This window comes from Pagrus major, chromosome 5 (genome assembly GCF_040436345.1).
Source record: "Pagrus major chromosome 5, Pma_NU_1.0".
NCBI lineage: Eukaryota > Metazoa > Chordata > Actinopteri > Spariformes > Sparidae > Pagrus > Pagrus major.
The window spans coordinates 33,865,980-33,891,882 of NC_133219.1; the positions used below are offsets into that span (position 1 = coordinate 33,865,980).

The 25,903-nt window shown below is 40.8% G+C and overlaps 1 protein-coding gene across 1 annotated transcript in view; it reads right to left on the reverse strand.

The window, feature by feature from the left end:
- The window catches only part of grid2 (glutamate receptor, ionotropic, delta 2), a 406,897-nt gene that overhangs the window by 112,346 nt on the left and 268,648 nt on the right, over nt 1-25,903 (reverse strand). The window contains exon 9 of the mRNA XM_073465777.1: nt 1,083-1,184. Coding sequence (XP_073321878.1) covers nt 1,083-1,184 — 102 coding nt within the window. The remainder of the gene's footprint in view (nt 1-1,082; nt 1,185-25,903) is intronic.

Consider the following 25,903-nt stretch of genomic DNA (forward strand, 5'->3'; position numbering starts at 1 on the left):
GTGTGTGCAGGGTGAGAGCCCCTCTGCATTGTACTGTGTCAGACCATTGCTCCGTACAGACATAAAAACAGTTATATCAGAGTAGAAACAGCTCAGGGCAACACAGAACAATCTGTTCCAAAGGTCCCTTCAGAAACTTCATATCATGCACACACACTTACACACACGCACAATCAGGATGTGTCTTTCAACCATTCTCACATGAAACGAAAACAGTACACCCGGGCAGCACCCTGGACATTTCACACTATTTCTATCTATTTCTGTCTTTAGGCATCAGTCACGACCAGAGGTGCAGAACATGAAGGGGAAAAAGAACAATAGACCACAGTACATTAATGTGCACATACATTAAACATACAAGAGCAACTCTACACTGATGATGGGGAAAAGGCTGATATTCAAAATCATATAACATATCTTTTTTCGCCTTTAAGGATGAAAATCAAAGACTGGGAAAAAAAGAAAAAAAAAACATAGAAAAGAAAAAGGGATAGCCACAAAGATATCTAGCATTATCTCTTTCTTCTCTGCTTCTTACTTCAAAGAAGGGATATGAAGAATTTACTGCAGTGAATCTTTAAAGCACTCATGGGATGTACTCAAATCGATGCTGCAGGCAAGACAGACAGAGCTGAAGTCTCACTATCATCAAGAATTCAACTGTCTCCATCATCTAGCGGTCAAATGTCAGAATAGAAGCTAATGAAATGATTACAGCTTGGCCCATTACAAAGCGCACCTTGATACATTTTGTTTGTGTTTCACCTTTTATGACTTTTCTCCTTCCTTTCAGCACTTCGACTCATCTCGTAAATGTTTGTCTGACACTTTCATTCACTCAAACAAGCTCTCAGTCTGTCCCTCTCTACATTAGTGCAGAGACAGTTGAATGATGAGCGGAAAACCAGACGAAAGGACAGATTTACAACAGAGCAAAAGGTTGAAGTCTGACATGTTATAGTCCCCACAGTCTGTCTTTGATTCTTCTGGGTGAACTGCAGGACAATTGTCAAACAGGGGAACGTGAAAGAGATCATTTTGATTGCAGGATCAGAAAAAAAACAAAGGGTTATACTCACCAGAACAGTGACAACTCGTAGCACCACGCCTCTCATGTTATTTTCCAATTTTCTGTCTGTCAGCGTGCCGTTCAAGCCATGGACTGGGTCCCAAGTTGCCAGCTGCAATGTGTAGACACACAAACAAACAGAACAGTTAGATTTGCAGACATTGTGGACACCGTGATGGGTTCACCGAGCAATAAACTATTTAAAGAAAAAGTTGAAAAAGGTGCAATTGCACTTAAAACCCATGCACAAGACTTAAAAACAATAAAAGCACATACATCCAGAAGGAAAGCTTATTAAACAAGAAGTCAGAGCAGAGAATAAATATTAAGACGCACTCAGACTCAAACTTTTCCAAAGACATCAAGCACCCAACACTGGACCCTGATGATGTCTTATTTTTAGAATGGGAAGAAATTGATCAGGCAATCAAAGCTATGAAGAGTGGTAAAGCCCCAGGCCTAGTAGTTTACATATTGAATTTTAGATAAATAATTTACTGGAGAACTAGAACTTGTGCTGTACCAACACTTACACAGCCCCAGTGGCATTTCAACATGGGTGACTGCCTCCTACCCTATCTCAGGCTGTGATATCAGTCCACCTTAAAAAGGGTAAAGACCCATCAAAGTGTGACTCGTATAGGCCAGCAAGTCTAGTCTGCTGTGATAACAAAATACTCTCCAAAGCTTTAGCTCTGTGCCTGGAGACTGTTTTGAACAAAATCCCCCATCCGGACCAAGCAGGGTTTATAAAAGGTAGACAGTTCTTCGAGAACCTTCAGCACCTACAAAAGATAAAAGACATCTCTTTGGATGCACACAAGCATTTGCCCACATTTGACTACTTATACAGCTCTGAAAGTTTGGCTTTTGCACTGGCTTTATCTCCTGGATAAAAGACCTTTACTCAGCACCACAAGCAGCAGTTCTCACTAATAATGTCATTCCAAAACATTTTCCTCCTCCAACAGTCCACAAGGATGCTCCTTGTCCCCCCTCTAGTTTGACATAGACCCTTTAGCAGTTGCTCTAAAAGACAAGGGCAATTTTACAGGTATCAGGAGAGGCCATGTGCATGAAATCACTCTGTATGCAGATGATCTCCTTCTGTACTGCTCAGATCAGCTAAGGCCGATTCCAACTGCACTTAATATAACCACATGATATAATGTTGCTTTCATACTGTTCCCGTTGTTCTCCTGGAATGTTGTTGGAGTTGCACAAACATATATACAAAAATCAGAAATTCCTCTGCTTCATTAGGCATTTCTTGCACAGCAAAAGTATGGGGAGGATCTCACACTACCTATAACTTCCTGCATTACTACTTGGTTGCTAACATTTATTAAGTGACGATCTGGATGTATCATTTTAAGGACAGGGACGGACCTGTTTAGTCAACAACACTTCCGTTATCCACTAGCTCCCACCTCGTTATTTGCTCCTCTAACACATGGTAGAGAATACTATTTGAAAAATCCTGTAGTCGAAAGCTCCTTTAGGATATAGTCACAGTTGAGGGTGCTCTTTAGATATAAACAACTATGTCTAACCCTGGTCCATAATCCTGTTCAAATTTAGTTAAAGAATATGACATCCACAGTAGGTATTATTTCAGCTAGTTACAAGTTCTAGACTTTGGTTCCTTCCCAGCTGCCCCACCTGGGGGATGGATTAAAGACTGTTACAGCCTGAACTTTCATCAGAAGCCTTATGTCTTGAGGTTATATGATGTTATCCAAAACATCACTTGCCCATCTAACTATGTAAAAATGTGCCTGTGAAGAAGAATCAAGGTTGGAACTGACGGATGAAATTTGTATCTGTAACACAAATATGTGAGTACTTCAATTAAAAATGTTCCATTGCTTGCATCCCTGCAGGAGAAGGCTTGCCAGGCTCTACCTTGATGTTGATACCACCTGCCAGGGGTGTGATGGTGCCCCAGCTATATTACATGTTTTTATCCTGTCAGTCAATCCACCCATTTTGGTCCTCTATATTTGCAACTTTTTCACAGATGTATGGCCAAAACATTCCACCAAAACCTCATAACTGCTGTGTTTGGAAAAGCCCCAGAAGAGGTGTCCCTTTCAAATAGCCAATCAAACTCTCAAGCATTAACATCCCTCCTGGGAAGGGATCCCGCTGTCTAATTCTTCTGTGGAAGGACCTCATACGCCCCTTGGGTCAAGGATGTAACAGCACACTTAAAAGTATAAAAGCTGAGGTACGGTAGCCAAGGCTCTATTAAAAAACACCACAAGGCGTGGCAGCCTTTCTGGGATTATTATAACAATTATCCCTGTGCCAGTCTGACTGAATAAATCTTTTGCACACTCTGCCCCTTCTGTCCCATTCCCTTCCCACTCTCCTTTTATAAAGCTGTTTTTTTCTTTTTTATATATATTCAGCATTTTTTTTCCAGCATTTTTTTCCTGTGTTGTTGTTGCTAGTGTTACTATCATTATTGAATTATATTTCTTACTCTAATTGTCTGTAACTCGTAATATCTTTACATAATCATGCTCCCTCTGTTCAGTTTACATACGAAATCCAATAAAAAAAGTTACACAATCAATAAAACACAATCAGTTTAAGTGTTAAATGACAGTGACCTGATAACTGTAAAACAAAAATATCAATCTCTTCCAATTTGCTACTTTCTCTTATGTCATATTATACATACATGACAAATGATTTTACTTAAAACCCCAAGGTTTCTCTTGTGTTTTCCCTGGTGCACTACGTACCAATGGAGTGATAAATCACATTTCTTTAATTCAAATGTAATTTATCAATCTGGCTCAGACGCCTATGTGTATCAAATTGTATCATTTACTTCCAGTCTTTTCCCTCAGACCACATTATTTTTAGTCCCTAACCATATTTTCTTCATCTATGCGCTGCCCTCTGCTTTCAATAAAATATTGCTTTTCAGCTTCAAAGATCAAACCAGCCTGGTTTCCCTGTAGAGAGAGAGGCAGTAGGAAAAAAAAGTGATTTAGCTGTCTGCTATCCAAAGACAAACACACAACCACACACTCATACTGTGAGACACACACAGAATTGCACGATATGATTTGTGCTTAAAAGAAAACACAAACACACTGGAGAAGCAGAGGGCATACTGCAGAGGGAAATAAGGGATAATCCATTTTTCTAAAGCCTGAAGTTACTGTTGAACTTGGGGTTCTCTGCCAATTCTGATCAATTCCCTTTTGAGACCAAAAGTTACAATAAAGCTTAGCTAAACCGGTTACTTTTTTTCACGCCCTGCCATTTGGTTAACATTTTATATCCTGTTTAAAGTATTGTTGCCAGAATAAAAGGCAACAGTATAGCTCCTCTGGTAGGATTACACTCTATGGTGTAGTCTGGAGCAGCTTTTTTTGCATCCGAGGCTTGTAATCAACTACTACCTGATTTCACCTTGTCTCAGCCCAACCTAATCTCTCTATTATGGGCATGTATGGCTGTGCTTGACTGACATTTCTCTGACCCTCCTGTTGCATCTCTTGAGGTGGGGCAACTTTAAGCATTCTCTGCCAAACTTCAGCTTGGGAATCAAATCCTGCCTTAACAGAAAACAGCAGAGTCGATGTGCTGTGACTTTAAAAGGGTCTGTTCTGAGCAGGGCATTGTTTCCTCCTAGTCAGTTCCCTGCAGAACCATGGTCCACTCACACGGATGTTTTCACTTCTCAGGACCGAGTGGCCATGCGCAGACTGTTTGATTGAAATCTCTCTGACTATTCTTCTGGCTTTGCTGCAGCTAGAGTTGTAAATATGTGTCTTGTAACTCTACTATGTTATTCCTTATTGTGTGTTTTTCTAATCATCATTTAAACATTGCTCTGATTTAGAAAATGCTGCTTTTCTGTCAGCATTTATGTAATTCACACAGACAGATCCAGGTAGATTATATTACACATTATCCTCATGTCCTCATTTTCTTTTTCCCTCATTCAGCCTGGAGGGGGAGATGTGGAGCTGGAATCTGAGTCTGACTCCTCACCCACACACACAAAATCTGTATCCCCTATTTTAGTTATTTCTCTATTTTACAACATGCAGAAATCAGAGGCATTTGTAATCTTCTGTCTCTATGAAGATGAGCCAACAAACCTTTATTTTCTAACACAGAGAACTGCTGCTGTATTATTCTCATGACAATCCCGATGTCAGTGTAGTCTTTGATCAAACTGTGTGTGAATGCGTGTGTACAGCCTACTCTCTACTCACAGATGCAGCCTGTTACCCTTCACAGTTTTCTAAGTGAATATACAGAATGTTCTGTGTATGTGTGTTTGCCAACAGTTATAAACCTACAAATACTGGAAATGGGGGCGGACGTAAGGTGAACAAAAGACACAATGAGAAGGTCTGAGAAAACATAAAAAACACTAAGGAAGACAAAAAGAGAGACAGGATTGGGATGACAGAAAAACAAGACACTGATGTGAGGTGAGCAACGTAAAAATGTGAGCGTGTACAATCAATATGACATTAGCGGTGCAGCCAAACGCCACCAAGGCTTCAAATTCATACTTGAACACACACCTTGAAATAAATCCTACCATGTCTGTCACACAGACTTGCAAACACCTGTGAGAACTGACATGTAAGCCAAGTAGATGAAGACTATGTCATGGAGCAAATGATGCATTGTAAGTGAATTTTTCAGGGACTATCAGCATCATCCGTCTCATGGAGCTGAGAGGTTCAATTACGTTACATAATTCTAACTGGCATGTTGTTGATTTTCACATTAATACGCTGACACAAGCTCTCCAGAAACAGGTGAACACAATTTACAAAAAGGGGATTGCTTGTTACCACAGACGCTCACCCACTCACACACACCTACGCATGGTAAGCTAACAGGGCTTTTCCATTGGCACTTTTGGCAACACAGTCAAACTGTGCCGCATTGATTTGCTTTTCCATTACCAGTTTTACTTCGCCATGCTGAGCCAAGCTGCACCCGAGATGGACCTTCTCCGGAGTGGGGCAAAAGCGTGCCCATTCCGCCTCCAAACAGGTTGTGGCAACTGCGGCCAACCCCTGAAAATCCCCTTCTCCCCCTCAAATAAGCCTGCGTTGCGATTCCGAATCATGTCTGTGCAGGAGACTACAGAGAAAGGCATTTTTAAAAGTCTCTGCGTGTTCAGCTCTCAGTACCTTTCACTGAATCTCTGTTGCTTGGAGTTTAGTTTCGCTCCTGAGTCCCTGCTTATACTTTCAGAGATCTACTTTATTTTACAGTTTCATCATGTTCGCTTTCAGCCGTGTCAGAGGTCTTGTTAAGTTACTGCGGGTGAAAAACAAACATTTCCTGGTTTTGCAGTTTCATAATAAAAGCTTTTATATAACTTACTAACATGATATTTTTATTGTGAAGAAATTATAGGACATGACATGTGTTTAACAAATTAGCAGAGTGGCTAAAGAAGAGTATCAACAGCTGCTCAGTTGACCACTACTCAAGACAAGCACACGATTAGGTAAAGACACACCCTCAAGCAGGCAAAATCCTGTTGTAATGGAAATGCAAATCCCTGCTGGCTCGGTTCAAAGTCAAGCCAGCACATGTGTACGTAAAAGCTCCATAGCAGGCACACAAAAACAAGCCACACAGGCAAGGACATGGGTCTGACGCACTCACGCATACAATATGCATGTGTTGTCTCTTGTGTGTCCTTCAGACGTGGTATGGATGCTGCACTGCATTTAAAGGAATGTTTGTGTCTTTTCCAGAACCTGCTGTGCGGCCAGAACAAGTTCAACCAAATAAAAAGGAAAACTTAGTCCCTCTGCAGGTATCTGTCTTGAGTGGGGCCAGGGGGAGTGACGATAAAAAAAGCGACAAATGCAGAAACGGTGTGTGCTCCCCTATCAGCCTATTCCATTTCTTACTTCCTGAAATCTAGACCTGGTCTTTTGAGAGCGTGGCTTATTTGAGGCAAAGACCCGGAGGAAGCGGACAAATATCCAGTAAGTAAGTGGACCTTGGCAAACACACCTGCCACAGCACAGTGTATTCCCAGCTGTTTAGCTGAATGGCACTGAGCCCCAACCCTTATATATCTAAAGTCAGTGTAAATGTACTCGGATACGATTTACAGCTAACCATAGAGTTATAAAATTAAAACAAAAATGTGCTCTGTTTTATTCATGTTTTCTGAATACTGACTCCTTTGGACTGCATTAATAAAACAAGATTCAGGCTATAAAAGACTACTTTGAAAACTATGTTGGTCCCCTTACGCCTGTTGCTCGAGCTATCAGTTGAAAAAAAATTTAAAAAATCAGTTTTAGCTAACATGGAGTTCCTAAATCCCTTAGCCACAGTGTTCAGTATTGAGTTAAGACTGCAATTTGCCACTGTGAAAAGAGAATATGATGAATATTAAAGAAGACTCTACGATGAATATTTTGAAATGGCCTGTAATGAATGTGGTTTAAGATGCGTTTTCCACAGCGTTTAAACATAAGTCAATAAGTCGCGGGGAAACACATTAATCAGTCGTGCACCACAGTAATTATTACGGAGGCTATCAATCATAAGGCAGGGTGGCTTTGTTTGCAGCTGCATGGCAAACGCATGTGACTTCATTTACAAACAGACAGACACAAACACGCACATTATGCACTAAATTTTACTCTCCTACTCACTATGGATTAACCATGATGCATTGCAGATGACTAAATTAATCATTTAAACCCAATTTCTGTAACGAGGAAGGTGAGTGTTAAGATTATTATCCAAATTGTTCCTTTCTAACCAACTACTGTAAGTTGAAGAGCATCTTCTTTGGTCAACTGTACTTCTATTTGAGGGAGCACACAGAACATTTTAAAAGGCAACTTTTATAGGCCACATCATACGCTACTGTAGCCTAACTTGTGCAGAGGCCTGTCGACGCTGCAGCAATTTCTCGGTCGTTGCTAGATGTTAATAAAAGCTATAAATCCTTTAATTCCCTTTAACATATTTATCTGATATATTTCCCCTTCACACACCGGCTTGCAAACTGGATGAGGAAGCGGAAAGTAAGGCACGGAGACTGAGGGGAAAGTGAGTCGGAATGAAAGAACCCCTCTGCGATATTACTAGAAAATTGGCGATGCTACATTATCTGAATATCAATATTTCCACTCTATATTTATATTGTTCTGAATCTTATATAAACAGGAGGAGTTGTGATGGTAGCCTTGCATGTGTGTGGACGTGCACATGTGAGTCAGGAGCTAAAATGGCAGCCAGGCTAGCAGAGTGCCCCACTGCCTCAGCTTATCTCCACAGCTCCAGATAAGGGCTCATTTCCCCCCTGACAGTATGAAATAAATGTGCATGTGTGTGTGTTTGGGTGTGTGCGTGTGTGTGTTTGTGCATCAAGTGAATGACCCACTGTGCTTAAATCGTTACCATGTAGACTCAGGCTTCAAAACACCGCCATTAGCATCCCACAATGCTTTTCTTCCTATTAATCAAGCACTATCTCTTTTTTTCCTGTCCTCATTTCCCTCTATTGCTCATTCACTGCTCTCTGATCAGTCTTTCCTTTCAGTTTTGACAAAATGCATCCTTTCTCCCTGTTTCTGTAAATCTGTACAGGTCCCTCATCTTCCCAACATTTTCTAATTTCGCCGCCTAAATCGGATTGACACACATCCTCCTGTATGCATGCTCCAAGCAAACACATATAGATAGGTGCAGAGGTCTGAGCCCACCTCTAGGACCTATAGCTTGGCCTTATAATTAGATTAAACATGTGGGAGAGTAAGATTGAGATAGGAGAAGAAACTTATTTGGTAGCCAGTGGCAATCCTTATCTGTGACTCGGCTATTCTAAAGCCAGCTATCTAGCGAGCTAGCACAACCCCCCCCTAAACTTCACCCCCGACCAGTGTTTCTCAAACTTTCCACCACCATGGCCAACGTTAAAATACAGCAGCGTTGGCCTACTCTATTCAGCTTAACTTAGAGCTTTGCTGCTAAGGTTGGAAGGTGCAGTGGGCTTCAGCAGCGCTGCTTAAGTGGCCACGTCATCAACTTCAGTTTCAACACGCTTGAAATATTCCCCTCCCCTACACTTCTCCCTCCGATAGTTGTTTGGAGCCATGTTTGTGGTGTTTTTGAAACATACATTTTACCTTTGCCGACAATCTTGCCATCACAGTTTGCGTTTAGCTTGTAACTAATAATGGATGAAGTATGTACGCGTGACAAGCATGAACGTGACTAGTAGCAGGCTGAAAAAAATATATTACAGGAGAGACTAAACTTCTTTTAAATTACATTTCAGAAGTATTCTAATTCTGCAGTATTTTGATAGTAAGAACTTATTTCATTTTCAAAAAACATATCTGGGATTATTCCATGTACCACTAGAGGGAGCTGCAGTAGGTGTTAGTAAGCAAGCTCAGCTAATGCTAAATTAACAAGAATACCACTCAGTAGAGTGCATACCTCCGACAAGGCCCAACAGTCCCCTTTAATTCATTCAAGCCAAATCCAACATCAAATAAGCATATTTAAATCGCTTCGAATTGTACTCACTCATGGATACAAGCCACCTATATATGCTTGATTCCTCCAGGCATTGTTCCCTCAGCCATTAATGAAAATGTCAAATTTGTCATCATCACGCAATGTTAAATAAAGTGAGAAAAAACTTTTATCCCAATCTGCACTACTAGTTAATGGACTCTATTCTGGGCTGACAGACAAACCAAGCAGCCAACCAACCAGCGGACATGGGTGAAAACATAACCTCCTTCGTGGAGGATATGAGCTTCATTATCCACAACCACTGAACAGTAGTGTACTTTACAGCTATAACAGCCAAAACAATTACTTCACACAATCACAAAAGATACATGGCAAATGTATGTATTACATAGCAGTTCAGCAAAGCCCTAACTAAACACTAAGCTTATGTTGCTAGCTTCTATAGGATATTCAGAATAGACTGGCACCATCAACTGAATTAAATGTATTATCAAGAAAATCATTCTTATGCAGTTCTAGCAATTAGTACAGTTCAGTGAATAAAACAAACCTCATTCAAAGCTAGAATTCGATTAATATTAATGTCTGTAAAGCCATCAAGAAATACGTTTGGGTATCAAAATGTTTTTACGAGACTCATCATCAGTTCCTTTTCGCAGTCATTAGAATCATCACAACTAATGTGATGGCAATAAACTGAAAAAAACAATACAACATGGAGCATTGGTAAATTGTAGCTTTAATGTTTTTTTTGTGGTTCTCAGGGGCAATCACTGTTGCATCTGTAAGAACAAACAGATATCCAAGTGTTGATTTATTCATATCACTCTCACGAGCAGCAGATGTTGTCATTTTGCAGAAGTGATGAGTGAGATTTCGTAGATCTCACAGCAGGGCATTATGTTTTTCATCACAGCCTTGATGGTAGTTCACATTGTTCATTGTATCCTCAAGTCATTCATTTTCATTTACTTTACTCCTTTCATTTTATTGCAACATTGCCGCTAAGATTCATGTTTCTTTCTTTTTTTTTTCTTTGTTCCCTTCAGGGAAGTAAGGGAACATTTTTTTATGGATATCAAACACCAGCTTTTTAAATATCGTTCTTAATTAAACAAAAAAAAAAAATCAATAATGCTACTTGTTTTTGTGAAGAGAAGGAAAAAAAGTATGGACAGATTATGATCTCAAAGTCAAACACACACAGATACAGTGACCAGTGTGTTATATGTCAGCCTTGTTTGACCCCTTGGTGCCCTGACACGCAGCCTACATTAACATAGCACAGAAAAAAGGGGACACCCACCTCCACCGTCATAGTGACCACCGAACACTTACATACACACGGACCAAAACAGACCTCGGGCGCTTTAAGAGATGTGAAACCACACACATTTAAAAGTAATTGGACCATCGACCGGTGCTGCGTGGGGGCCAGCAGAGTCATTTACTGTGACAACAAACCCTTTCACTTTACAGAACTCACCCACCGATCACACACACAAACACACACACACTTAAGACGGACACAAACCACACATATGTGGACACACAAGCACACAGTATGTAGGTGTTGTCTCGCTTAAATGGCATCTCAGAATCACTGAGGATCATTTTGGGGCTCTGTGCATCTCTCGCGTTCTCTCTCTGTTGCGAGCGCATCAAAGGACACTGTGCAACAAACTGTGGCTTTTGGTCTGATTGTTACATACGTGACTCGTAGTGGCTCAAAACGCAATCGATAGCGGGTGACATTTGGGAGCAACGGGGCTGGGAACAGTGTATACAGCGCTGACAGAGATAAGCAGCTGCGACAAGATCAATGTGCACAGGAAGTTGTAAGAAGTAAAACTATCAGAAAAGTGTGAATAATGTTGTCAAAAATCTGTCCTACGCTGCCGCAAATTACTGCTGGTAGACAAAAAAGCAACTCCCCATGAAATTGGACCTGGGCAATTGCTGTATTAGCCACCGCACTTCCTCTCACCCCACATCATCGGCTTCACCAGTGAAGCGAGCAGGAGAGATTTGATTCTGGGCTTTCTAATGCAGTGCAATATTGAATTGTTAGCGCAGACAGCTCTTATCTCCTTGTAGTTTATCTGCTTACCCTTCAACAAACAGCTAAGGAAATACAATATGAGTTTTTATCCCTCCATTCATAAACTATCTGTTTTCCTCTGTGCTAAACTTGTTTCATCTGCCAAACGCTGGTGTGTTGCTTCCAGCCTCTGCAGCTCTCTAACGCTCCTTCTGTCGTCTCTGCCAGACACTCATATGTCTGCCATTGCAGTAAAGAGACAGTAGCCAGGCACAGACGCAGACAAGCTGCTGAGCAGTTTCACTACTCCTGTCTCCCTCTCTCTCCTCCTGTGTCCCCCCCCCCGCCCAAAAAACCCTCCCTTTCTCCCCTGCTGATGGGTAACGTGTGTCGGTGCGGTCTCCAAACAGCTTGCGCACCAAGCCTTCCTTCTGTCCTCTCCCCTCTCTTCCTTTCCTTCGATCCCTCTTCCAATTCTTTTCAGCCCACAAACCCCTTTCTCTATCGCCCCCTCTGTGTCGGTACCCTGTCTCCCTCTCTCTGTCTCCATCTTCTAACAGAGAAGGGACAGCTTGTTGCAGCAAGCAGTCGAGGCTGCATTAGTATCGTGCTCTGCACCACCGGCTGCCTAATCTCAACCATATAGTCTGTGTGTGCTCATCCATCCTGCTCCCTCAGAGAAAAGTAGTTCCCTTGCAAACCTCTATTGTATTTGATTCTATTCTATTATGTTGACTAAATGTGTGCCCACACAGATCTCTATCCTGATATGCGCGTCTAAAATAATTGAACAAACTGGATTCTCTTAAGTCCTGCCCTTTCGACTCGTTTGTTTTATGTGATAGAGTTTGTTCTAAATTGTTGTTATGATGGAATTACAAAGTATAAAAAAAAGTATGCCCTATTACAATCGTGGTGTCTTTGATAATGAGACTACTACCTGGAAAGCAATTATATTTGAAAAAGCCACTTAGGCAAAGTTCTGCCCAACTGCCTGCTTCCCTAATAGAATTGGATTTCGGGAAAACAATTACAACAGCAAAATAAATATTACTGGCAAATTACTGATAAACTGTGTCATATGTAAACTAATAATGTAAATGGAAAAAATGGTCCATCATTAGAAAGAGCAGATGTTATTTTGTTTGTTTGTTTGTTTTTTTCAGGGTTGCTTTATCTCCTCTTTAAAAAAAAAAAAGTTATTTTCAAACGTCCAGACCTTTTGTCTTTTGAAAGAACCCAGCCACCTCACAAACTATGATACCCAACGCTATTTTCATGTCAGTTTCCTATTTGAGTATTCAAAGCACACACTGCCTGTTCCAAACTGAATGTGCATAAGCATAAAGCAAAAACTTTGGATATATTTCATTCTAATTCTAGACAGTTATGGCCTCCAGAAAACTTTTAACCGTCTTTGGAGGGGCTCACCAAGGAAGAAAGGATTTCGATTTTTCAAAAAATCCTTAAACTAGAGTGGTGCTAATATTCTGTAGTTCTTCTGACTGGATTGGTTCATATGAATGTGATTATGAGCTTGATTTGTACTGTGTACAGTATACTAAAAGGGTCTTAAGAAGCTTGGCACTGGTATTGTATTTGAACATTGTTTGTGGATTACATTAGCACATTCCAGTTTAAAGGTCCAATATGTGAGATAGTTGATGTTGAGTCTCATTCCCAACTTGTCAAATACTGATGCTTTGGGTTGGTTGCCGGCCCAACCAACCAACTCAAAGCATCAGTGTTTGGCGTGTTAGAAATGAGACTCAATAATCAGTTTTACAAATTGGACCTTTAAAACCTTGGTAACAGTGATTGTTTACTGGTAAAGAAAAAAACATTTTCATGTCTCCACTTTTGACTAAACAGCAGTCACCCTTAATTCAATAGTGAAAGCTCACAAAAATAATATTGGAAATATAAATATAGTTAAATTCAAACTTGCTTTTAGTAAATCAATATGATAAAACATCAATGTAAACATTCCGAAGTACATGTAGTACTCGATAGTACTTGATAGTAGATTATTCTGTACTATGACCGTCAATGAGTAACATTATTGTCCAGCCCGTCCATCACTTATATTCTGTGCTATGTCTGCTCATTACCAGTCAAATCTGCCAGACAGCAGGAGGAAGAGACTGGAGATGTTTTCCATGTGCCACTGCACATCTTGACACAGCACGTCAGTAGGATAGCTTTATACAAAATGTGCGGAGGTTTTCTACTTCTGGTAATTCCCAGGATTCATGTATACCGACTTTGGTTATGTAAGGAAAGGGGCATAATAATGATTTTAAATCAGTTTCTGGATTGACTGGGGACCTTTGTGAATAACTACTTGGAATTTTGCATATGTACAGCAGCAGTGAGCATATGGGAAAAAATAAGAGGGAGGAAAAAGCCAAAAGGAAAGAAAAGAGCAAAAGCTGGGGTGTATTGGTAGATGATCTGTTCAGGACCTGAGGTAATAAACTGTACATTTGGCTCTGTAGGATCACTCATATGCTTTTTGTTCTCTCTCTCTCTCTCTCTCTCTCTCTCTCTCTCTCTCACACACACACACACACATGCACACACACAGCAGCAGTCTATACAAACTGATCATTACAATGGCTACAACATCGAGCTCTGTTCTGATTTCCCAGATGAGCTGCAAGCTGTTTTATTGCTCGCTTGAATTGTTGGGAAAATGTTTGTGTGTTGGTGTGTGTGTGTGTGTGTGTGTGCGCGCGCGTGCGTGTCAGTGAGGACTGGATGGTGTTTCGTTGTGTGCAAACAATTCAAACTTTCTGCTTTAACATGCTTGTAAATATCAACCTTCAAATGATTAAATGACTTAATAATTAAACTGCATTATCATTTAATGTATTTTCTGTCAGGTTTTAATTGAATAAGAAGTCAGTGTTTTATTAATTGCCTCCGTGGTGTTCCTGGAACATCTCTTTCAAATCAATTAACCTCTGTGTTTGAGATATGTTTGGCAAATGAGCGCGCATTTGTCTGTGTGAAACTAAGCTATATAAAAGAGCTCCACGGGCATTTCAATCCGGAAAAAAAATGCACTACAAATTAATAATAGGGTTTTGACATAATTTGTGTGTTTATCTCTCTGTGTGTGTGTTTATGGTTTGAAAAAGACAGGGGGAAGAAAGAGGCTTACAGAAACCCAACAGCAAGAGAGAGCAGACAGAAAGTAAAAAGAGTGTTAGGGGTGAAAAAAACAGGGCAAAGTCATTTATAAAAAGATGGTCTGTCACTGCTTTCCTTCTCCCCATAGGAAAATGAGGGGAGAGATGTCAGACGGTGTAGTGTATGGATGAGGAGGCTGATGGAAGACTGCTGAAAGGTTGAGTATCCAGCAGGGAATACAGGTGTGACCTGATAGGGGGGGTTACCTGCAAAGTTCCTCAATAGTGCTAATGGGAAGGAGAAACTTTATTTGAAACGTGTCTTCTCAACTTTCTATCTTTTTGTCACTCTCCTGTCCTCTTCCTTCCATCTTGTCTCCATGTCTGCCTGTCTGGTGTTTGGGATTAAGCGTGCAGATAGGTATAGGTACGTCTCCATTTAGGTTTTTATGTCTCTCTTTAAATGGCTACCATACTCTGGTGTGTTATAGTGTGTATGATATCTACACCTGTGGCTTGGTGAGTGCTGTTTCCCGCTGGTTATTTCTGTTTAGCATGACTTCACACACATATGGCTGCAGAAGCACACAGAGATGCACATGGCTGAAAAATATATGTGAAACTAATCATGCATCCCGCCCCCACCACAAACACACGCACACACAAATCGCAATGAAAAGCATGTGCAGATGAAGAAGTAAATCCACGGGGAGTGTTAAGTGAAGTTAAGCACAGCAGGAATAAGTTTAAGTCATTAAATACCACTGGGTTATAAATAATACATGCCACATATGTGTGGAAGAAGAAATTATGCACATACACAGAGAGATATCACAATAGCATTAATGTAAAACATCCCTCAGAATTATGGTTTTAAGGCATCAGATCAAAGAGGCGATATGCACGACATGGTTTTACTTTTGTCTGCATAACCTTTTTAAATCAGATGCGTGAGGGTGGTATCGGAAAAAAGTGTCGACTAATCCACTAACACGGACAGGCTTTCATTCAGACTACAGCGGGTGATTTGTAGGAACTCTTCAGAAAAATTAAGGCACCTGGATCACACTGTGAATCACTATCTCAGAGAAGCAGAGAGCCATGACTCTGCAGAAACTTCTTTGGCAGGTTCTACATAAAGCTCACTTACAAACCTTGAGGTGCATGGATTTCTGTTTAATAAGTGGGACTGCACCACTGCGTTAATGTTCATGTACTTCTTCTACCTTGCATTGCAGCTACACCAGTTGATTGCTTATTTAAAGGCTGCTAAAGGCAATTATTTCATTGAAATAAACAGTTTATACACAATATTCTTTGGTATTGCACAGGCTGTTAAAAAAAATATTCTGACATTAAAAAAATACTGTAAAATAACAGATTATTATATATTATTATTAATATATATTTTAATGGGTAACTAAATTAAAATACAGTTTTTAGCTTTTATTTTAAGATAGATCATGTTTATTTTTTGTCCGTTTTAATGTTTAATTAAGGATAATTACAAAAAATAAATCAAATTTCAATTATGTTATAAAAAATGAAATTTTATGGTTATTCACAGTTACAGATTTTTCATGTTATTTTACATAAGACATGTAACATCACATTCTATTTTTGTAACTTCATGGCTATTTTGTCTATTTCAAAAGTGCAGGGAAATCTGTAAAATAAACAGAAGAAAATGTAAAGAAAACTTTCTTTTTAAAGTTTTTAAAATTACTTCATGTAATTACTTGTTATTAAAGATCCATGTGATCCACTATTTCATCAGTTCTTGAAATTTAAGCTGCAACTGTGCGATTATGCCTCCAAGACACTCACAGTGCTCTTCATAAAACTTGAAATTGCAGTGGATTTGAAGCATGCGATCTCTACATCTAAATGTTTATCATTTGCTTTCTCCGTTGACTCCTGGATTCATGCTGAGGAAGAGACAATGACACCTAGCAAGTCCATGTACACAACATCAGTTGCACTCAGACTGTTAACCAGTTTGTCAGTCAGTCTGACAGCCAGTCAGCTCAGTCAGTGCTGTGGACAAGTAAGTCAGCTAGCCAGTAAGCTGGTCACTCAGTCTGTGAGTAAGTGGTGCTGGGTTGTTAAAACCTTGACAGGTCTGGTGGACAGCTGACTGCTGGATGTCATGTACTGTACCTCTGAAGAAATAGACACTGACATATTTGGTGTGTAAGACTGTATCGTGTGTGTGTGTGTGTGTGTGTGTGTGTGTGTGTGTGTGTGTGTGTGTGTGTGTGTGTGTGTGTGTGTGTTGTACGTGTGAACAGTTAGGTGTTGTTTGCAGCCATTCTGGCAGGGGGATACACTTGGTGCCCTTCACTTCTCAGCTGTCTAACACTCACTCTCGGTTTCTCACACACACACACACACACACACACACACGCACACTCAATCATGTCACCCGTCACTCTGATTCCTGCTGTTCACCGAGGGCCTGTCTCTGAGCCCGGTATGTCCAAAAGCAGTCGTTTTGTTGCATTAACACGTCTCTTGACCTCTCCTGTTAACCTAATACTTTCCTCTAGCAGGAAAAGACAACAGGCACAGAGGAACAGCAAGCAGAGATTGGGAGGTTGGACAGAGACGAGAACAAATAGATGGATAGATGGTTAGCGAGATGCAATCACAAATTCCGCAGCAGTAGACACATACGCACACATGCACTGAGGTGTGAGTGTAAGATCATAAGACGGTCAACAAAATAAGGTTAAAGCATCTTGCAACAGCCGTATTACCATCATAAGGCAGCTAAGAGACAATAAAGTTGAACTAATGTGGTATTAAGGGAGCCACCTTTTCACATCAAAACAGAATTAGAATTAAATTCAGGACACGTAATGCTCTTCTCTTTGTTCTCGCCTAGCCCCCGCCTACGGCGTTCCTGCCCAGAAAAACTAATATATATATATATATATATATATATATATATATTGAGGTGTTCTGCCCTGGGAAGGGCAACTTTTACTCACTCAGAATATCAAATGTTAAAGCGGGAGAGGTTTGAAAAATACTTTCTGTGACACTAATGAAAATTTTAAATGTGAAAAGGGTGTCTTTGAATAAAAAATCCTCCATCACCTTTGCAACAGACACCACAGCGGATTCCAAACCCTGACAAGAATGTGTCATGGTTTGACCCACTGAGCTACTTAGGCCCGAACACAGTGTCGACTCAGTGTTAAGAGTGTTATCATGCATATCTACATACATACAAAATACCATAATGACAAAGTATATCTCCAGTGTGTTAATTTAAAAAAAAAGATAATTTTAGTTCATAACATTCAGAAAATAACTAAAATTACCAACAGTCAAAGTGAAGTTAGCATGCTAAGCAGGTGCAGAAGGTCACAGGTTGGAATGTGGAGATGTATGGTGGGTGAACAGAGCACAAGACCGACGACGATGACCGGGGTTCACATATTGAATCCACATTTGGTTTTGTTTAGGCAACAAAAACACTTTGGTTAAGTTTCAGAAAAGGTTGTTATTTTAGCTAAAATATTAATAAAGTAAACATACTCTCATGTGCCAAGTCTTTGCTGGCCTTTTTCAATATTTAATTTTCAATCTTTTCTTAAACGAGTGCTGTGAATGCCCTAACACAACCCCTTCGTCTTTTAATTGCTATGAGCGGAAACTGCATTCCAAGAGAAAATAGAGATAAAAATAAATTAAATACAATGTCAGATGATGTTTTACAGGCAGTGTATGATCAGTATGTTGCAACTGGGCAGATGTGCTCGTTAGAAACCTTTAGTAATCGTTTTAGATTCCTTTCTCAAGGGCGACCCAGCTGGAGATGTTGAGAGAGCCCTAATAAATGTGTTATCCTTACATGTGTCCTTCAAAACCTGGACGGAGGCAGTCAGCAATACTGGGAGGCCAGCTGAGGTAAACAGCAGCGATAATCAGCAGAGAAGTTTGGTAAACACACACGGGGAGAGGGAGCTAATCCTCCGGCGAGTTAGCTCTGGTAGCGACATGGGGAGTGAAGAGGGAGCTAAGGAACTTTATATGGAGTAGAACGGTGACGGTGTGTAAACTTGTGTGTCTGCACGTGTGTATACTCAATGTGCGCTCATACCGGTTGTGTACACAGCATGTGAATGTGTGCTGTGTACATAAAGTGTCTTATTCTGACTGTGAGCGTCATGTGTGTCCGCGGCTATGTAAATATCTCGCATGATGTGCGCGTATAAAGTGGCGTGTGGGTGGGTGTGTGTTCGCACACTTGTGTATTTGTGATCCACAGAGGCATGCAGTGCGAGGCAGACTCTGGCTGCTGTAATCCGAGGTTTACACGCTGTAATGCTGCTGAAAGCCTGCAGGCCTAGCTGGCAGAGAGAGAGAGAGAGAGAGAGAGAGGAAGAGCAAAAGAGAGAGAGAGAGAGGGAGAGAGAGAGAAGGAGGGACATTATAGAGGAGTCAGGAAAGAGGAGCTACGGGAAGGGCAGACATGGGAGACAAGAATTAGACTGATAAATGGAGGGAGAGAGGTCTAAATGGGGAGAGGAAGTGCCATAAAGAAAATGTATAGTTAAGATGGATACATGCAGCGAGACACATAAAAGGGAGCGAGAAGGGTTTTGATGGTAAGAGAGCGCGTTTGGACGTGGACGAATATTATTCATATCAATACTAATAACAATAATACTTTTTGTAATGGGACAACAAAAAGATACAAACAAAAAAAGGAAAATAAAAATAAAGATAGACTAGATAGAAAATGTCTCCTGGACCCACATTCCCATGTTTTGTTGGTCAAGTTCTGCGCTGAATTTATTGACTTCATCCAAAATGTGAATATATTGTTACGGCTGTGTTACTGTTCTCTGTTCTTTCTGCTTCCATTTACAATGATCACTAGCAGAACAGTGCAAAATGAACAATTTAATCTCTTAATATCAATGCACTCATTTGTGTGTGTGCAGTGAAGCCTAGCCAGATAAGGAAAAATGCAGATTTTAGAGTGACTATTTCTCCATTTTAGGCCAGATTACTTCTTTTTTGTCTGGATTTCAAGAGATGTTAGGATGCAAGAGCTACTTTGTGGCTTATTGACCCATCCAGTGTTTACATTTATTTGTTGGAAACCTCTGTTCTGTCTTCCTGGACTCTATGTAACCTTTAACCTCATTATTACCACCACATATTATTACATTCACTTGGCATTTTTGTCCGAAGTAACTTAAACATTTTTACAAGACACTTGCAACAGCAACATTAGTTTAATGATATTAATTAAACAAAAAAGTAAACTACACTTGCACCCAGTGGAGCCCATACCAAGGCCCAAAAGTCTGCTTTAATTCAATCAGGCCTAATGCAACATCACATTAAACATAATTAAATCCGCTAGTTTTGGATTTTTATTTGGATCTGCATCAACTTGTGCTCACTGCCACCTTAATACACATGAGTTTTTTCATCAAGATCCATGTAATATACCATGAGAAATTAATAGTAATAAGTAGAAGAAGAAGAAGAAGAAATTAGTTTTGTGGAAATCTTTTGATAAACCAACCAACTAATCAAAAAATGGACAGATAGTTGTCTTTTTAACATTACTGCTACATTAAAGCGCCATATTTTTTTAGAGGGCTAACAAGCTGACAATAATATGCTGGTGTTTTCAAAGACCTTCGTTTTCCATCATTCACACTCCAGCCTTTAAACTGGCACTTTTAAGTTTCATCCACTTAAAAGAGCCTTTTCAAAAAGCCAATTTTCAGGAGTGGAAACTGCTGACTTGTTACGAATGGCAAGCTAAACACAGAATAGAAGAGACAGAAAAAAAAGAGAGTGTTTCCACACCAGGATTAGTGTGGACATGGTCTGGGGCTAGAGAATTAAGACACAGATAGACAGAGACCAAAGGCATGGCGTAGATAGTCACACCTTTAATATAATTCAGTGAGTTTTTTGGTCCTAAAAGGGCCGATTGCGAAGTCAGAGAAGGCAGAACGGGGGAGAGAGAGAGAGCGAGGCGCAGAATGAGATGACAGGAAAGGAGATGAGAGGAGAGGAAATGAAATGAGAGAGGGAGGGCTGACAAGAGGTGGAAGAAGAGGGAGGGAAAGATGGATGGCATATCAAACCAATGCAAATCTGTTCCCCCTACTGTAATCACTTTAATATGTGTAACCGCACACACACACACAAACACACACACACACATACACAGAGGAAATCCGTAAATCCTTCTTGCCTATGCTTATTAAGCCTATGAGAAAATCTTCTGTAGGCATGTGGTGATTCACTCGTAGATTATTCCATGATATGATTGTTTGGTATCCAGTCCCCTGATAGACTCCGATAGGCTGTGGTGTGACTGTATGTGAATGTCTATCAGGGAATTAGGAAGAAACACCAAGCAGGGCAGCAAATAATACAAGCAGTAATAGATAAAGAAAAAAATAATTTCCTTACTTCTGGAATTCAACACAAATAGACGGAAGCACCTTCAGAGATATTTTGACAAACATGATTAAAACCCTTTAGTGGAACGGTAGACATTCTCAGATCTAAGGTTTTTAGTTCAAGGACAAGGTGATGCAGCACCAACAACACATTTTGATTAGTAGATAGCGTGCGTTCAGTTTTTAGGTTCAGGTCTAATTCATTTATCTTCTTTTGGGTCATAGGGGCCACATGTTATCTCAGGATACCCTGGTCGGAAGGCAGGAAAACTACCAAGGACAGGTTCCTAGTTATATGTGTTTACACAGGCAATTGTGCTCATGTGCTCGCGTATCAGTATAGGTTGCAGCTTTAATAAGGAGTAGATTCAGGGGTCTGGGGTGATGGTGCCCCTGACCTGTATCTTGGGCTTTAACATTATGGGTTGGGTAAAGAAAACGTCGTTCCTTACTGATATTTTCTCAGCAAAGTGGCTCTTCGGGGGTTAACTGCTGCCCGGGGAAACTTTTATGATGGCTAGTGCATGTGTGATGAAAAAACTTCACACTGAAAATGAGGTCTTAGTAATTATGAGGGGAATAATTGGCTGGTGTTCTTAATAGCTTTGGGCCAATATTTACTGATTATTCAGTAGAAGAGTGAAGAGGCCATGATTGACCTCTAGAGGCAGGATTACACCTCAGAAGTGACGTCATGCAGCTACTCTTTGCTTCTCTATCCCTCTTTTTAAGTGTGCTTGAGTGTCTCAAAATTCATGTCAACACTTATGAGAGCAGTTTTTTTGCTGACTTTACACTTTTTGCACCACAGAAAAAAAAAAATGTTTGTACAATGGCGTTTTTCTTTATATACAGGGGCAGAAATACTGTAAAGCAAGCATTTTCTGGAGTCTGAACATCAAGTCAAGACTTTCCCATACAGGGAATTGTGCTAGTTGTTGTGGCTGAGTGTCTTTTGAGTGGCGAAGAAGGCAGGGCTTTACTGATGAATTAGTGACTAAACCCTCAGTCATACCCTGCTGCTCATTTTAGACTGGAGGATTATGTGTCTGCTAATAAAATGGAGTTAAGGACAGGATGTTGAAACCGGGACAGTGAGGCAACGTGATGTGTCCCATCAATTCACACAGCCTCTTCAGCAGTTCCATCATTTGCAGCAGCCTCTGCTTCTGCTGGTACTGACGGGAATAACTGTCAAAGAGCCGGCATGGATTTAGCTTGAAGAAAGAAAAAAAAAAGTGGGAAGTTATGGGATATTTGCCAATTTCATGGAGAAGTAATGTAATGCCAGGTAATGCTATTCACTCACACCTGAGCGAAGACACCTGTCAGCTTCGCCACAGAGAAAGAGGTTCTCCTTACACAGCTCAGTTTCTTCGCACACTTACATATTGCTGGTCCCTTTGACAATAGGCAGATTAAATTCATAGATCTGCAATTTGTCAGATTTGAGCGTTTCATTTTTGGTCACATCAGTGTCGACACTAGCATGGGAATCCTCGCAGCCCCTCTCCAGTGTTTGACTCATTGTTCCAATTTCTCCACTTTTGAGGTGGGCGTGGAAAACTGCCTGTGAAAATGAGGGAGGGGCTGTCAACCTAAAAATTGCTTTTTAATATTCATGTTTTTTTTTTGTCTTTGTACCATTCTCTGTTGAGGCCAGATGCCCAGAATAAAATGTTGGCATTGGCGTTTTGTATGTGTCATACAATACATGTCATATCACAATCACATTAAATCTATATGAGGTTATATATGGTTATTGTCATGAGGTCGAGGGGATGGTGGTGGCCTGATAGCGGTGAGATGGCTGCCAGAGACCACTGTTCATGACTGTGTTTCAGCTCTTGTAAGCTTGAAACCACTGGACATTGTTAACGAGACATCGGGCAATATTTGTAACGAGATGTCGGGCCGATTCCCGGCCGTGTTTGTGGTGACAGAACTATGTAAGCCAAAATATGATCTTTTCCTAACCCTAAACAAGTGTTTATTTTTGTGCCAAACATTACCTGACCATAAGCATAGCATTGTCACAACATTAATTCCAAACTGTATCTAATGAAATGTAAAGTTTCAACATATCCGTGGTTTGCAGAAACGTACCAACATTTATTCCGGTGATTGGCTCGATCTGTCCCTTCACATTGTTTTTAGTCTACATGCTTTCCTGTCTACCTGTTTGTCTGCCTGTCCATCTCTTTTGTATTATTCAGTTGACATGTGGTGTCATGTTCCTGCAGGGCAGCATTTCAAAGGACTCAGCTTTGGCCTGGTGTCCTTTTCCTGTAGAGAAGCGAGATCTTGTTCCTGAATAAAAGTCTTACGACCAAACCTCTTTGATTCTTGCTAGAACATTAATACTAACACATGAAAACTGGTCTGCTCCAGTGGCACATGTGCGTCTGCAGACACTCGCCATTCTGTCCTCTGCCATTTTTATTATTCACCTCACCTAATCTCATTCTTGTTCTGTAATCCTTGACCAATCTCCCATGCCCCTGAAATGCACCCTTCCTGCCTTCACGTTTCGGCTCAGGTCCCCTGCCCTCTTCTCTCTGCAGGCCGCTTGTCTGCTCTGGTTCACAAAGCTGTGGTGTGTTAAACACGAGGACACAACCTTGTTGTCAGACACCACTGCTCCTTCACTCTCATTTCTTCTCCACTGATCCCTCCTTCAGTCTCTGCTGCCACCTTAGTAGTGCTATGTTTACAACCAGGTCACAGGCAATTAGGCCTCCCCCTTTTCTCTCCTTCACATCCTTGCTTCCTGTCAATCCGTTCATCCATCCATCTATCAATCCATCCCTCCACTACATAGCAAACATTAACCCAAGGCCTGACAGCCCACCTCATTTACCTATTCCTCTTTTTTCTCCCCCCACTGTCCATCCATCACTCACCTCTGCACTCATCCGTCCATACATCGCTCTGATTTGACTTAAGTAAAAACATTAGCTTGAGGGCTGAGACACGGCTGCTCCTCCATTTTTTTTCTTCTCCTCCCTCCCTGAATCCTTCCTCCTCTCCTCCCATCATTTCACACAGAACTCAGATTAGCTCCTCCACCCCGTCACCTTCTTTTTAATCTCAACTGAACCTTTATTCTTCCATCAACCCAGACATGCCCATCTTACTTTTCTCTCGACCATGACCCAAAGTAATGTAATAACATTAAACATCAGAGAAAGAGCTTGTGCAGATTTCTTCTCCCTGCATGAATGCAACCTAATCACCAGAATAAATGTCAGCTAAGAACGTTTCTGCAAAATGTAGTTTTTTCTTTACGTTGCAACTTTAGGTTTGTTTAGCTTCAATTTTCAATTTCTGTCTTGTTGCAACGCTGTGCTTATGCTCTGATCAGATTTCAGTACAAATGCCACGTAGTTAGTATGGTTCGGAAAACATCATGGTTTGGCTTAAAATACCTCTTTTGTTTGTTTCATTTTGGTCCCAACAAACACGGCTTGAAATTGTCTCGAGGTCTACTTAGAAACACTCAGTTTTGTCACCACAAACACAACTGGAAACAGCCCGACTTCCCAAAAAAATGTGGTTTTGGTCGCCGCAAACATGTCTGCAGAGGTCCCAAGCTCTCTTTCAAAACATCCGGTTCTGTTGCCTCAAACATGGCTGGAGATGGCCCAGCTTCCCATGAAAATTATCCGGTTTTGGTCACCGCAAACTTGGCTGGAAATTGTCCCGAGGTGTCACCACAAACACGCACGCTATTGTCGCCACAAGCATGGCTGGAGAAGGCCTGACTTCCCTTAGAAAATATTAGGTTTTTTGTCATGGCTGGAGAGGTCCCAAGGTCTCCTTGAAAATATCCAGTAGTGTCACGCTTACAAATGCTGCAATGCGGACTCAAACTGCGGTTTCCTGTTTGGCAGCCTCTTCGCTTGTAACTCCACCGCCATCCCCTCCACCTCTCGATGTGAAAGTCTCTTAAAAAAACATGTCAGTAAGGTACACAGCGTTGGACATAACTTGGACATATCAGTGGATTGCAGAAACATTATATCCTGTCGACTGGGCTGATGAATGTCATCAATGTTCATACAGCGGTCTTGGTCCAAAGTACACAATTGTAAACTAACAAACCAAATTGGAAATACATGGCTGTTTCCTGTCTGCATGAATCACCAATTCCTTTAGTACCCTGCAGTTTTTTTTATATTTTTTTAAAGCTCTGTTCCTGTTAAAATGCAGACAGGGAATGTCAAACTTCACTGCAGCACAGTGGTGGAGTAGATCAGCAAGGTCGGGGTTGGTGAAGTGGGTTCACATCTGAGATTTATAATGCCAGCTTCCTAAGCAGTCTTCTGTTTGCTTTTCTCTTCAGGCACCAGGTTTATACAGACAATCCTGCCTACAATATCCCAGATATAGGTAGGGAGTCAAATGTGAACTTTTGTGCACACACAGTTGCACAGCTATTCTTTTATCCTTGCCTTCTTTTTTTCTCTCCACGAGACCCTGGAAGCAGTTACAGCACACCGACTGCTGATGATAATATACAGCAGAAGCTTATTATTTGCATCCACCTATACAGTAGCATCATTTTTTCTAAAAAATCAGCGTTCTTAGGCTAGTTTTCCTTATGTCACTTGCACAAGAATCTGTCTTGGGTGAGACACGAGGCGGGACTGACAGTGGAGCATCTGGGGAATAAAACTTCCCCTGGCTCGTC